Source organism: Galeopterus variegatus, unplaced genomic scaffold (genome assembly GCF_000696425.1).
Source record: "Galeopterus variegatus unplaced genomic scaffold, G_variegatus-3.0.2 Scaffold471, whole genome shotgun sequence".
NCBI classification, from domain to species: domain Eukaryota; kingdom Metazoa; phylum Chordata; class Mammalia; order Dermoptera; family Cynocephalidae; genus Galeopterus; species Galeopterus variegatus.
In genome coordinates, this window is record NW_007726582.1 from 149,999 (window position 1) to 165,135 (window position 15,137).

Genomic DNA, 15,137 nt, shown 5'->3' on the forward strand with positions numbered 1-15,137 from the left:
CCATTTTTTTTTTTTTTTTTTTTTTTTTTAATTTTTTATTTTGTCAATATACAATGTATATGATTATTATGGCCCACCACCGACACTTCCCGCCCTCCTCCCTCTCTCCCCTCCCCCCCAAGAATGTCCTTTCCGTTTGTTTGTTGTAACAACTACAAAAAAAGTATAGTTGTTATATCTTAAAAATGACCATTTCTTACCACTTCTGTTGCTACCACCTGATTTGAGACATCATCGTATCACTTAGATCACAGTGGCCTCTTAACTGGTCTCTCTCTTTTAATCCCTGTTTATTCAGGTTTGAGAAGTCAGATTGTGTCATTCTGCTGAAAACACTGATGGCTCCCCATTTCACTAAGAGTAAAAGCCAAAGTCTTTACAGTTTATATACAAGGCCTTAGTAGTTCTGCTTTGTATCTCCTCAGATTTTGTTTTCACTTCTCCTTGCTTGTTCACTCCCTTCAGTGCAAGGCATATTTTCAGTTTAGGGCCCTCCACCTGGAATGCTTTGTCCAGATAACCCTGAACTCATTCCCACCTAATCCAAGTCTTGTTTATCTTTTATTTCTCAATAAAAGTTACTTTGATCATTCTATTAATATTGGAACTGTGTTCCCTGTGTACCTTTACTGTTATTTGATCCCTTTGCTCTGCTGTTTCTTTTCTCCATAACCACCTCCTAATGTGCTATACAATTGTATTTCTGGTCTTCCTCTATTAGAATGTTAAATCCATAAGAATAGGACCTTTGTCTGTTTTGTTCAGTTCCTAGAACAGTGCCTGGCACATAGTAGGTGCTTAAATATCTGAATATTGAATGAATCTTTCATTTTCCCTAAGGATAAATTTCTAAATGTATAGTTGTGAGGTCAGCAGGTATATTCATTTTAAAGACTTAAATATAGTTTGTTTAATTAGCTTCCAGAGTGGTTGTATCAATTTTCATTTTTACTGTCATCATATGAATAAGCAGACTTCATTGTTTAAGCTATTGCTTTGATTTCTTTGACTTTATACTACATCCCTTGGATCTTTTCCTACGTGTTTCTCTGCTTCTGGTTCTTGACTGTGTGGTGGACATTTATTCAAGTCATGCTGATCTTTTTATACTTTCCTCTTAGTGAACTGATCCTTAACTATTGTTATCTGTGTCAGTGAAGCAAAAATCTTTCTCTCTGGCTGTCTTTAGTCTCTCAGTTAAGCACAGTGTCTGCTTTAGCTCCCTGTGGAGTATCTCTACTCATTGAAATTGATGTATCATATCTAAAACTGTGGACATCATATCCGAAACTGAATTTTTCTTTCCTCCCCTCTAAATTTTCTGTTTTTGGCCAATATGACCATTTATCCAGTCTCCTAGAGGCAGAAACTCAAACACATGTTGGATTTCTTTTTTCCTCTCCTTAAAATTTTATCTAATTAGATAATAAGTTCTACTCATTCTTCTTTCCATACCTAAGTCTCTTTTCCTCCCATTTCCTACAGTGTCCCTTCTTCATTTTTTAGTTGTTACCCTTAGCCAGATCCTTATACTATCTGGTTTGTGGTAACCTTATAATTTGTTTATAAACATAGCCTTCCCTGAAGTGTTTAGGGTGAGTGGAAGTGTTTGCTGGAGTGCTACTCTGGGTTAATTATAGCTTTAGTTGAGTTAAGCTTCTGTGGAATTAAGAGACATAAGTTTTATATATCCCCCCCCCTTTTTTTAAATTAAGGGAATAAAAGCAGGAAATAGTTTGAGTAGTGACCTGGAAGAAAGGAAAATATTAGTTAAGGTTGAGCCAGGCATAAATTGAATGTCATGTTTGCAGCATGGAAGGGAATTGATAGTTCTGCTAAGAAGACATGTTCTGCTATTTGACAAGTTTCTGTTAGTTGTAAGAATTCTATATGGAATCTAGCTTTTGAGACACTTTTATAGTTGCTTTATATTTGCCTTCATATCTCTAAATGTGTTAATTTTTGGCTCGTGTGTGATGTAATTACATGGCACAGACTATTTTTTGATTTTATGGTTATGGTCTTCCAGGAATCATGGCTGGCTGACTCATGCCGTATAGTGCCATACAAGTACTGGTTGAGGACTGCTTTTTTATGCTGGTGGTGATTGGTGATCATGCCTTTATTATGTATTGTATCGTTAGGATCAGGATAATACTTTAGTTCTAGCTCTCTTGAAAATAAAAGTGATGCCTTTAAGGTACTTCAGAGTTTCTTCTACTTTGAACTTTTATATAAAGTATTGATTAAAAATATTAAGCAATAATGTTTTCTCAATCTCTTCCAGCATTTGCTCTTGCGGAATTAATTGACAATTCATTGTCTGCTACATCTCGTAACGTTGGTATTAGAAGAATACAGATCAAGTTGGTAAGAAAATAATACTATAAAGCAATTTCCTTTTATAAGAATAGTATAAGTTCATTGGAGAAAAATTAGAAAGTAAAGATAAACTAAAAGTAGAAATGATTATCTGATGTCTTCTTCCATTGTTAAGGTTTTTTTAATGTGTCCTTGTTTCTATGCATATATGTATACATGTATGTGTACATTTTGTTTTTAGTAATTTTCTACTTTCCCTCAACAGTACATTGTAAACATGTGCCACATCATGGATATTCTGCAGTATAATATTCCATGGCTGCAAAGTGGTTTATTGGCTATAATATAAATTATGTAGTCAGTCTTCTATTGTTGAACATTTAGATTTTTTTTTTTTAATATTTTTGCCATTGGGAGAAATGCTGGAATGATGGATATTCTTACATGTCTTTGTACATGCCTCTGATGATTTCCTTAAGTTAAATTCTGAGAAATGGAATTTCTGGGTTAGAGGACGTGAAGAATTCTAAGGCTTTTGATACATTCTGAGGCTTCTGATACATAGAGCTGAAGTGCCCTTCAGAAAGTTGTATTAATGTACACTTCCATAAGCAATGTATAAGTGAGCCCATTGAATCGCTTTTTTTATATTTAACACTCCACGTTTTAAATATTGATTTGACTTTTCCTGTCTTTTTAACTTATTTTGTTTCATAGCTTTTTGATGAAACACAAGGAAAACCTGCTGTTGCAGTGATAGATAACGGAAGAGGAATGACCTCTAAACAGCTTAACAACTGGGCTGTGTATAGATTGTCAAAGTTTACAAGGCAAGGTGACTTTGAAAGGTTAGAAAACCTTACTTTTTTATGGGTAGCTGTGTATTTTAATAAGGATAAAAACTCTAATATGCCTTTAGCTATACATGATACAATGGCGGTTTTGATGTGCTCGGCATATTTATTTAGGTTTTTATGTTATAGAATTTTTATGATCAGTACTCAGAGTTGGAACTGCATAGTATTGTGCCTTTCCATTAAACAGTCTTTTTGCATCTCCTGAGGTATGTAGGAATTATGTTAATATGTTAAGTACTTTAGAGTTTTTCCCCTTTCCTTATTAAGTGTGATGAAAATCATGTAGCCTCTAGAGCAGTAGAATGGTTTTAAAATAGGCTTTAGAAATTGCTTTATATCACTTGCAAAATGTCTAAAACTACATGTGGTTCTGTGGAGCTTGCTATTGGTCTACTTTCAGATCTCTGTTTTGCAAAATATTCGTAGCTGTTAGGGAATAGAATCTAGTCATGAGTTACATATCAGAATGTGCTTGTAGAAAATGTCTTGACTGAAAATGTCATAGGGAAAACAAATTATCCTAAAAGATGTTAGATATAAAGATTTAGATTCTTGGGTTATTAGTGGAACTTTAGTAAGAAGAGCTTTCACCCATGAGTCTTGATATTTTAAGTTGCGTTGTGTACTTCAGATAACATACTTGAGAAGAATCTACGGGCATTTTTATTAAGTAGTTAGTATTTGTTCATAGCCTGGTTTGGTCTTTATTATGTCAAGAAAAATCACCAACATTGAAGGATCTATCTAAATATGTTAAAATTAATATGAGAGTACTTCAGAAAGTTGAAGGAAAGATCCGTTATCTTTTTTCTTTTTTTTCCTTTTACACTCAGCAACACCCAACATTCATATTATCTTTTAATTCTGTTTTTCCATGAACTTTTTGAAGTACCCTCATATAGTTAGCACATTTGCCCTCTTCTGAGGTTTCAGCATCCTCAGAATTTTCATCAAATTAGTAAAGACTTACAGGGCTATTTTGAGAAGCAATATCGTGAAGAACAAGGACTTAGTATCATTACCTGGTTTGAATTCTAGCCTTGACTCTTAACTAGTTATGTGACACTGGTCAAGGTACTTTACTTCTCTGTGCCTCAGTTTATATATCTGTAAAATGGGGCTAATACCCCATAACGTTTTGTGAAGACTGAGTCAGTACATGTAAAATTCTTGGGACAGAGTCTGCATATGGTAAGCAATCAATAAATATAAGCTATCATTGTAGTTATTACTTCTCATTTCTGACCATAGACTTTTCTACAACCATTCTTTTTCACTATTTTCATGAATACACGCTACTTAAAATATTTGTAAAATAGCCAAAGAGAAGGCAAAAGATAAGATTTAGCATACGATGGAAGTATTAGGCAGAAGGGAAGAGAAAACAGATGGTAAATTAGGCAAAAAGACTGGAAAAATATCAATTAAATCAACTGAAGAATAGAAAGACGTACAGTCCATGGTTTATTAAAATTAAATCTTAATTGGATTTATGGGACATGGATTCTTGATTTTTCTCTTGATCTTAGCACAACACAAACTTAACCCAAATGTTAGGGAAATTTTAATTTTTGGTAAAAATATTTCTGTTGCTGGTTTTGGTCCTAGCTTTATGGGTATCGTGTCAGTGATCAGTTGTTATAACTGTTAAATACCCATACTATCTTTGAGTCCAGAACCAGTGCCTTGACCCACTCCAATTTCGTTAACATCAGATGCAACCCTTCTGCCCCCTAGCTTCTACTCCTGTAAAAGAACCTATCAGCTGCTTTACTTCTTCCAGTTCAGTTTTTACTGTATGCAAGGATGGGGATGTCATAGAAGACAGGCTATGTAAGAAAAGGAAGGACAGGCTAAAAGTACAAAACATCTGACAGTTTAGTCCTGTGAATAACTTATGTTGTATTGGAGAGAGAAGCAGAAGTAAACACAAAAAATTACATTTATAAGTATTTCAGTTATAGATTATTACTGTGAAGAAAATATACAGTAATATGTTAGTGCTGGTGGGCATCTTCTTTAGGTAAGGTGGTTAGAGAAGAGGGCCTCTTTGAATTGAGGCTTGAGTGATTAGAAGAAAGCGAAATGAAGATCTGAAGGAAGAGTATTCTAAGTAGAAGAAACACCAGCAAAGGCAAAGACTTTGAGAATGTGACAGTCTTGTTTTGAGAAACAAAAAGGAGGCCAGTGTGGTTGGAGTGTAGTATATAAAGGACAGAGTAGAAGGAGATGAGGTGAGAGTTCTAATTTGGCAACATTCTTCATGAATCTCATTCACCGGAGTACTACCTCCTCCCCCTCACCCTTTTTATTTTGAAAAATTTCAAGCCAACACGTAAGTTGAAAGAAAACTACTGGCACCCATATATCCTTCACCCAAATTTATCAGTTAATGTTTTGTCACATTTGTTATCTGTCAACACACACATATGCTTATTTTTCCTGAATCATTTGAAAGTGTATTGTAGACTTCATGACATTTCACTCCTAAATACTGCGTGCAGCATATATCACCTGAGAAGAAGGGCATTCTCATAAATATGTTCATGATTACACCCAATAAATTTATCATTGATACAACAATATCTTAATATAATGTCCATATTAGATTTCTTCTGTTGTCATGTCTGTCTAGTTTCCTTTATTCTATGATAATTGCCCATCTTTTGTGTTTACCACAAAATGAGAATTATGAAAGTGCCTAAGCTAGTTTTCTTGCAGATGGTCCACACCCTGGATCTGAGTGTCTGTTCTTTTCCATAGCATTTTATTATGAACATTTTCAAACATACTGAAAAGTTGAAATTCTGTAGTGAATATCCATATGCCACACCTAGATCTACCATTGATAGTTGCTTTACCAAATATCTACCTATTCCACCATCCATCAGTTCATTTTATTTTTTATGCAGTTCAAAATAAGTTACAGATACCAGTATTTTCTCCTCATACTTAAGGCATCGATATCATTATCTAGAGTTTAATATTTTTTATTCTTTTAAGGTAAAATTTACATACAGTGAAATGCTCATATTTATCTTAAGCTTATTGACTTTGTTTTTTATGGAGTTACAATTTATGTATCTTAAAATTCACTGTATTAAAGTATATAATTCAGTTGTTTTGAGTATAGTCACAAAGTTGTGCAGCCCTTACCACTAATTCCAGAACATTTTCACCACTCCAAAAGAAACCCCGTACCCAGTTGTACTCCCTACCCTCCCCTCCCCCTTACTCCTGGCAATCACGGTTACACTTTTAATAGTTGTTAATCTACATTTTTAGCTGTTTTTCTAGGGATTACAATCAGCATCTTAATTTTTTTTTTGGCTTTTTTGTGACCGGTAAGGGGATTGCAACCCTTGGCTTGGTGTCGCTGGCACTGCGCTCAGCCAGTGAGCGTGCCAGCCATCCCTATATAGGATCCGAACCCGTGGCGGGAGCACCACTGCGCACCCAAGCGCCGCACTCTCCCAAGTGCACCACAGGGCCGGCCCTAGCATCTTAATTTAACAATCCAGTTTGGATTAATGCCAACTTAATGTCCATTGTACACAAAAGCTTTGCTTCTATATAGCTTTGCTCCCCTCCCACTCTTGTGTACTCTTATTTTCATATTAATGACATCCTTATGTAATATAACCCTGTTGACACAGTTTTATACTTACTATTTTATGTAGTTATCTTTGAAATCAGGTAGGAGAAAAGAAGAGTTACAAACAAAAAATACATTTATACTGTCTTTTCTACTTATCTGTGTAGTTACCTCTACCTTACTTTACTCTATTTCTTGTGCAGTTGAGTTACTTTCTAGTGTCTTTCATTTCAGCCCAAATGACTTAGTAGCTCCTGTAGGGCCAGATTTCCTAACAACAAATTCCCTCAGTTTTTGTTTATCTGGGAATATTTTAATCTTTCTGTTATTTTTGAAGGCTACATGTGCTGTATGTATAAAGAACTCCTGGTTGACATTCTTTTTCTTCAGCTCTTGAATATGTTAGCCCACTGCCTTCTGGCTCCCTGGTCTCTGATGAGAAATCAGCTGTTAATCTTACTGAGGCTCTCTTCTACGTAACAATTGCTTCTCTCTTGATCCTTTCAATATTCTTTCTGTCTTTGGCTTTTGACATTAACTCTGATGTGTCTAGGTGTGGATCTTTTTGAGTTCATCTTGCAGTTCATTGAGCTTCTTGAATGAATAGAATGTTTTTCATCAAATTTGGGGAGTTTTTGGCCAAATATTCCAAATATTCTTTCTCTCTTTTCCTGCAACTTCTGTTATCCATATAATATCAGGGCTTTTGATGGTGTCCTACAGGTCTCTGAGGCTCTGTTTATTTTTCTTCATTCTTTTTTCTTTTTGTTTCTCATACTGAGTAATCAAAATCAACCTGCCTTCAAGTTCACAGATTCTTTCTTCTACCAACTCAAATCTACTCGTGAACTCTTAAGTGAATTTTTCATTTCAGTTATTGTTCTTTCCAAATCCAAATGTCTGGTTTTTTTTTTTTTTTTAAATTTCTGTCTCTGTTGAAATTCTGTAATTGGTGAAGTATGTAAATTCTTATACTTTCTTTTAGTTCATTAGACATGGTTTTTGTTCATTGAATATATTTTAAATAGCTGATTTAAATCTTCTTCTAGTAAGTCCGATGTCTGGGCTTCCTCTGAGACAGTTCCTACTGACTGCTCTTCTTTCCGTATGTGAGCCATACTTTAATATTTCTTTTTTTTTTTTTTTTTTGTCTTTTGTCGTTTTTCTGTGTCCGGCAACGGATCGCAACCCTCAGTGTTGCCCCCGTACTGGACCGGGGACCGGCAACGGGATTGCAAACCTCGGTGTTGCTCCCGCGCCTCGCTCAGCCAGTGAGCAGGAACCGGTCTGTACGTGGGATCGGAACCCTCGGACGGGAGCGCCGCCGCGCTTCCCAAGCGGCACACTATCCAGTGCGCCACCAGGCCGGCCCTAATATTTCTTTGCACAACTTGTACTTTATTGTTGAGAACTGGACATTTTAAATAATATAACGTAGCAACTCTAGAAATCCGGTCCCTCTTCCTCTCCAGGACTTGTTGTTATATTTGTTGTTGTTTATGTAGTGGCTTTCCTGAACTAATTCTATAAAGTCTATATTCTTTATCTTGTGTTACATTTGAAGTCTCTGCTCACTTAGCTTAGTGGTCAGCTAATGATCGAACATTTCCTTAAATGTCCTGAACCACTCAGTCTCCCAGCTTTTGCTGAGGGGCTCTGTGTGCATAGTGTGGTATGTTTTTAATGCTTTGGCATGCAGTTTACAACTTTGCCTTACCTTTCACTTTTGCTTGCAGAGAACATCAGGTCAGCCAGAGGTGAATGATTAGGGCCTTCACAATTCTTTCTTGAGCATGTGTACGGTCCTGGTTTTTCAATGCCTCAGACAGCTGCCATGATAAATAGTTGCTGCTTATTATTTTTGACAAATACCCAGGGAAAAAGCTGTTTACAGGAGCAAGATAGAGCAACATTACAAGAACCTAGAAAATTTGCTCATAACTCGGCCACTATTGTAATTATTACCTTATAAGTTAACTTGAAGGGGCTGGCCTGTGGCTCACTTGGGACAGTATGGTGCTGATAACACCAAGGCCGTGGGTTCAGATCCCTATATAGGGATGGCCGGTTAGCTCACTTGGGAGAGCATGGTGCTGACAACACCAAATCAAGGGTTAAGATCCTCTTACCGGTCATCTTAAAAAAAAAAAAAAAAAAAGAAGTAGTAGTAGTTAACTTGAATACCTGGGACAAAGTTGTAACACTGTCTATTTGTTTTGTAGAGGAAGGAGGAATACATTAGTTAGGTCAGCTGGGTGGCCATAATTCCAGGTGTGTGTGAGCAGCACTGCTTTCTACACTTGCAACTGTCTCAGCAATCAAAAGGCTCCAAACTCAGTCAGGGAACCATTTTTAGGAGAATGAAATGACATGTTACATGGCCCGTGCCATTTTTAGATTGTCGAATTGGATCCCCAACAGAATTTTTTCTAATTTTCCTAAAGAAAAAGCTGCTTTATCCTCAGTATTTTTTTGAGAATTGGGATGAGCTTACATTTACTTTCTGATATTTGAGTTTACTTGAATTTAGGGAGTATGTTTGTAATATTTAAGCATCTTTAATTTGATTATTTCCATTGTGTCTGGCAGATTTATTCCAGAGGGATCAGGGGCCATTCATCAGTTTTCTTGCAGGTGGAGATTTCTTCGTTTTGGTGGGTTTTTTCCTTTGGTAGATTTGAGATAGTGAGATATAAATATACATGTGTAGTGACTCTACCCTGTTTCCTGTCAATCACTTAGATTGTTTTTAGTTTCTAATTTGATCATCTCTCCTGTTCTTTATTCTTACTTTAAACACCTCTTATGTTTTGTTTTCATGCAAATTTTGCTTCTCTCCTCTAATAAATAAACTGCTCATGTTTCACGCAGGTAAAGTATCCTCTTTGATTGTATGAAGAATATGAATTCTTTGCTCTGAAATTCTTTTGGACTTTGATGTAAATTTATTCCTGAGGGAGATGACTTTCTCAATTCTCCAGAGGACTGCTGTGTTACAATATTGCCTCTTAAAATCTTAGACTATTTTTCCATTTTTATGTATCTTTAGGAAGGGATATTTATGTAGTTCTTGAGTGTAGATGTAGGAATTTTTCAAGACCCAATAAGAGAAGTCTGAGACCTGCTTGCAATCTATATTCTTAGCCTTATTTTCTGTGATAGAGTTGTTGCCTCAGTTAGGCTTGCATGGATGGTTTTGGTTGAAAAAAAGGAGACTTACTGCCTGGTGATTATGAGTGTCCATTCCTATCAGTGAAGAGAATTCTTCAGTTTAAGTATGTATGTGATGTGTGTGTGTGTTTTTCCCCGTTGAGCTTCCCTTTCCCTAAAATTTTGTGTGCCTTACCACAAGTATTTTAAGGAAAATATAATAATATTTTTAGCCTATTTCCTGGAAGTATTGCCATATTAACTGAATTCTTAGAACACATTTACCTTTTTTTTTTTTCCTTAATGAATATTAGGTATATAGACTTTGATTAATCATAATTCTAGGAAATAGATTGCATCCTAGAAGTTTTGGTATGCTATATTTTCACTTTCATTCAGTTCACTGTATTTTTTATTTCCCTTGCAACTTGGTCTTTAACCTATGGATTGTTTTCGGAGTATGTTGTTTAATTTCCAAGTGTTCCCAACAGATTATTATCTTTCTGTTGATTTCAAGTTTGATATCATTATGGTCAAAGAACATATACTATCTGATTAGTTCTTTTATATTTGTTGAGTGTGGTTGTATGATTCAGGATATGGTCTGTCTTGGTACATTTTCAATGTGTCCGTTTTTTTTTTTTTTGTCTTTTTCGTGACCGGTAAGGGGATCGCAACCCTTGGCTTTGGTGTCACCTGCACCGTGCTCAGCCAGTGAGTGCACCCGCCATTCCTATAAAGGATCCGAACCCACGGCGGGAGCGTCGCTGCGCTCCCAGCGCTGCACTCTCCCGAGTGCGCCACGGGGCCGGCCCTCAATGTGTCCTTGAAAAGAAGGTTTATTTTGGGAGTTTTGGGAGAAGTGTTCTGTAAATGTTGATTAGATTACATTGGTTGTTCATTTTTTTTATATCCTTGCTGGTTTTCTGTGTGGTAGTTACTAAAAGAGGGGTACTGAACTCCACTATATTTATAGATTTGTCTGTTTCTTTTTAGTTCTCTTAATCTTTGCTTTTGCTTTGTGTATTTGAAGTTGTGTTATTTGGTGCATACGTAGAACTGTTATGCCTTCCACTCCTTTTTGGTGGATTGACCGTTTTATCATTATGTAGTGTTGCTCTTTGTTCCTGGTCGTTTTCATTGCTCTGAAGTGTATTTTATTTATTAGTATAGTGCCATTTCCAGCTTCTTCTCATTCGTGTTTGCAAGGTATATCTTTTTTCATCCATTTTCTTTTAATCTACCTATATGATTATATGTGAAATGAGTTTCTTTCTAGTTGGGCCATTTTTATTTAAACCACTCTGCCAGTTTTATTTAGTGTATTTGTACCATTGCATATAATGTGATTATTGATATCTTAGGACTTGAGCCTGTCATGTTATAATTTTTCTGTTTGTTTCCTTCGTTTTTCAATTTTCTTTTCTGTTTTTTTTGTGGATTACATGAACATAGTTTAGTGTTCTGTTTTCTTACTCTGTTGTGTTTGTAAGTATATCTTGTATTTTATTAATAGTTGCTCTAGAGTTTACTGTATACATACATAACTTATTACTGTATGGACATTTTACACTTAAAGTGAATTGTAGGAATCTTACCACAATTTAGGTCCCATAACTCCCATTTATAATTTAATTGTCTTAAATATCATCTCTACATGAATACATTGAAGACAAAGTTATTTTGATTTCAGCAATCTGACATGGTTTGAAAAACTTCAGAGTGATAGCATCTTTTGTTTACCCATGTATTTGTTTGTTTCATTGTTCTTTCTTCATTTCCTACTGATATTCTTTTATTGACTTTGTCTGATGTTAATATATTTACTCCAGCTTTCTTTTTGTTAGTGTTAAAATGGTAAATCATTTTCCAATCTTTAATCTATTGTCTCTGCATGTTTAAAGAGGGTTTCATTCAGGCAATAGGTAGTTGTGTCTTAATATATGACAATCTCTGCCTTTTAATTGGGATGTTTAGACCAGTTGCATTTAATGTGATTATTGGTATGTTTGGATTGAAACTTACCATCTTTGCTGTTTATTTTTCCTGTCAGTTTTTCATTCCCATTTTTTTCCCTGACTTAGATTGAGTCTTTTTGTGTGTGTGTGTGATTCCATTTTATCTCCTTTTTTGGCTATTTATAACACTGTTTTGCTGTTTCACTGGTAACTAGGATTCATAGTATTCAGTTGATCCTTGAACAACATGGCTTTGAACTACACAGGTCCAATTCTGTGCAGGTTTTTTTCAGTAAATATATATAGAGTACTGAAAATGTATTTTATCTTTCTTCTTTTTTTCTTTTTAAAAGATGACCGGTAAGGGGATCTTAACCCTTGACTTGGTGTTGTCAGCACCACACTCAGCCAGTGAGCGAACCGGCCATCCCTATGTGGGATCCGAACCCGGGGCCTTGGTGTTATCAGCACCGCACTCTCCCGAGTGAGCCACGGGCCGGGCCGGCCCTATTTTATCTTTCTTATGATTTTTTTTTGGCACCTGGCCAGTATGGGTGATTTTCTTAATAATATTTTCTTTTCTCTAGCTTATCTTATTGTAAGACTACAGTCTATTTATAATACATATAATGTACAAACTATGTGTTAATTATGTTATTAATAAGGCTTTTGGCTTTAATAGTTAAGTTTTGGGGGGAGTCAAAGGTTATACTCAGATTTTCAACTGCAGTGGGTTGGGGGGTTGGCCCCCCTCACTCCTGCATTGTTCCAGGGTGAGCTATACATTTTTAATTTATCTTAGTATGTATTAATATTATACCACTTCACATGTAATGTAAGTACATCACAGCAGTACGAGGGGTCTTCAAAAAGTTCATGTAAAGATTCATATGATCTTTTAATTCCATTTTTCCAGGAAACTTTCGTAGTACCCTTGTATATTTCCATTTATGATGCCTTGATCTTTGTGGTTTTACTTTTATACATTTTACTTTGACATATAAATATCAAAGTACATTGTCGTTATTTTGCTTTAAACAGTCATTTGTCTCTCTCTTTTGTTTAACGGTAAGAAGGCTACTTTTCAACTTCCTGATCTTTCTTGCTAAGCTAGACAAATCTCTGTTCTAACAACTCCCTTTTAAAAGCAGTCTTTTTCTTTAAAATCATGGTAGAATATATACAACATAAAACTTGCCATTATAACCATTGTAAAGTATGCAGTTTAGTGGCATTAACCCAGTGTTTTCTAACCATTACCATTATGCTCTTCTAAATTGTAACTCCTCATTCACCCTACTCCCAGCCTTTGGTAACCACTATTCTACTGTGTCAATGAATTTGCCAATTCTATGTACCTCATTTAAGTGAAATCATATAGTATTTCTTATTTTGTGTCTGATTTATTTCACTTAGCATGATGTTTTCAAAGTTTATCCATGTTGTAGCATATATCAGAACTTTATTCCTTTTTATAGCTGAATAATATTTCATATAGCTTTACCACATTTTGTTTATTCATTCATAAAAGGTTGTTTCTACCTTTTGTCTTATTGTTACTTTGAACATTTGCATACATGTATCTGTTTAAGTCTCTTAGAAAATTTATATTTACTGACATATTTACCATTTCTGGTCCTCTTATTTATTTGTTTGTGTAAATCTATCTGATATCGTTTTTCTTCCTAACTATCTTCCTTCAACATTTTTTGTAACTTGGGTATGCTCTTGATGAATTTTTTCAGCTTTTGTATATCTGATGGTTGGGATCTCTCCCTCTTCTCCTTCTTTAAAAATATTTTTGATAAGCATAGAATTTTAGGTTGATTTTTTAAAAAAATTTCAGTACATTAAAGATATCACTCCATTTTCTACTGATTTGCATAGTTTATGATGAGAAATCTGTTGTAGTTTTTGTCTTTGTATCTCAGTATGTTTTGTTTGTTTTTCTCTGATTCCTTTTAAGATCTTATCATTGGTGTGTGTGTGTTGTGTAGGGTTAGGCTGTGCATTTTTTTGGAGGTGTTTGTATATTGTGTGGAGTATTTTGTATAAATGCATGCCATGTGAGGACACATTTTGAGTGTGTGTTGTGCAGGGACAGTTTTTTGTATGAGTTGTGTGGGAGCAGGTTTAAGTCTCTGTTATGCGGGGATGTGTTTATGGGTGTGTTGTGCAGTGTGTGTTTGTGTGTAGTGAGGGGGCATTTTTTGGCGCTTTGTTTTGTATCTTTGGTATTACAGGGTCTTACCTCATCAGTGTTGTCTTTATTTTTATTTTGGTTATCGATATATGGATTGGGACTTATTATGTTAATTCAGATTTTTTTATCCCACTTTTTCCTCTGTTTTTATTTTTTCTGTTTTCTGTTTTTGGGCCGAGCCCGTGGTGCACGCGGGAGAGTGCAGCGCTGGGAGCGCAGTAGCGCTCCCGCTGTGGGTTCGGATCCTATATAGGGATGACCGGTGCGCTCACAACGCTCACTGGCTGAGTGCGGTGCGGCCGGTCTCCAAAAAGGACAAAAATAAATAAATAAATAAATAAAATTTGTTTTTTTATTGCTGTTTTTGTTGTGGTTCCACCTTTTTTCTCTTTAATATTTATATACATATATATATATTTTTTTCCTGGTTGTCTTTGAAATTCTAAAATGTATTTAAAGTCTGACTTTCTAAAAATCCCTCAATTTATACATAATGCTTTTTTCTAACCACATAGTTTAAAAATTCTTACATGTATTACTTTAAAAAATTACATTTACATGTACCATATTATGGTAACCTCTTGTATGTCAGATTGTGCTTGTGGGAACATTCCTTTAGAGCAAGCCTTCTGGTGATAAATTACCTTGATTTTTATCTGTAAATTCTTTATTTTGCTGTAGTTCACAATTCTAGGTAGATAGATTTTCTCAAGGCTCTGTGGAGATAATATTTCACTGTCTTTGACTGTTGCTATCAAAGTGCCAACCTTTCTATTTTTTTAGCCTATTTTCTAGTTTTTTCTGTTTGTTTTTGGGGTTTACAGTGATGTGGATTTCTTTTTATTTATCTTGTTTGGGCTCTTTTGGTCTTCCTGGATCTGTGGGGCCGTGTCTTTTATTGGTTTGAGAATATTTGCAGCTATTGTCCATTTTTTCTCTCCTCTCTTTATAGAACTACGATTAAACTTGTGTGACATATTTTCCTTCAGTCATTCAAGTCTTTTAATCCCACTTTGATATTGTCAGTTCCCTTTTCTTTATTTCTTATGGAT

The 15,137-nt window shown here is 35.3% G+C and overlaps 1 protein-coding gene across 1 annotated transcript in view; it reads left to right on the plus strand.

Annotated features, from left to right (window-relative positions):
* The window catches only part of SMCHD1 (structural maintenance of chromosomes flexible hinge domain containing 1), a 148,884-nt gene that overhangs the window by 14,615 nt on the left and 119,132 nt on the right, over positions 1-15,137 (plus strand). The window contains exons 4-5 of the mRNA XM_008569163.1: positions 2,288-2,370; positions 3,040-3,170. Coding sequence (XP_008567385.1) covers positions 2,288-2,370; positions 3,040-3,170 — 214 coding nt within the window. The remainder of the gene's footprint in view (positions 1-2,287; positions 2,371-3,039; positions 3,171-15,137) is intronic.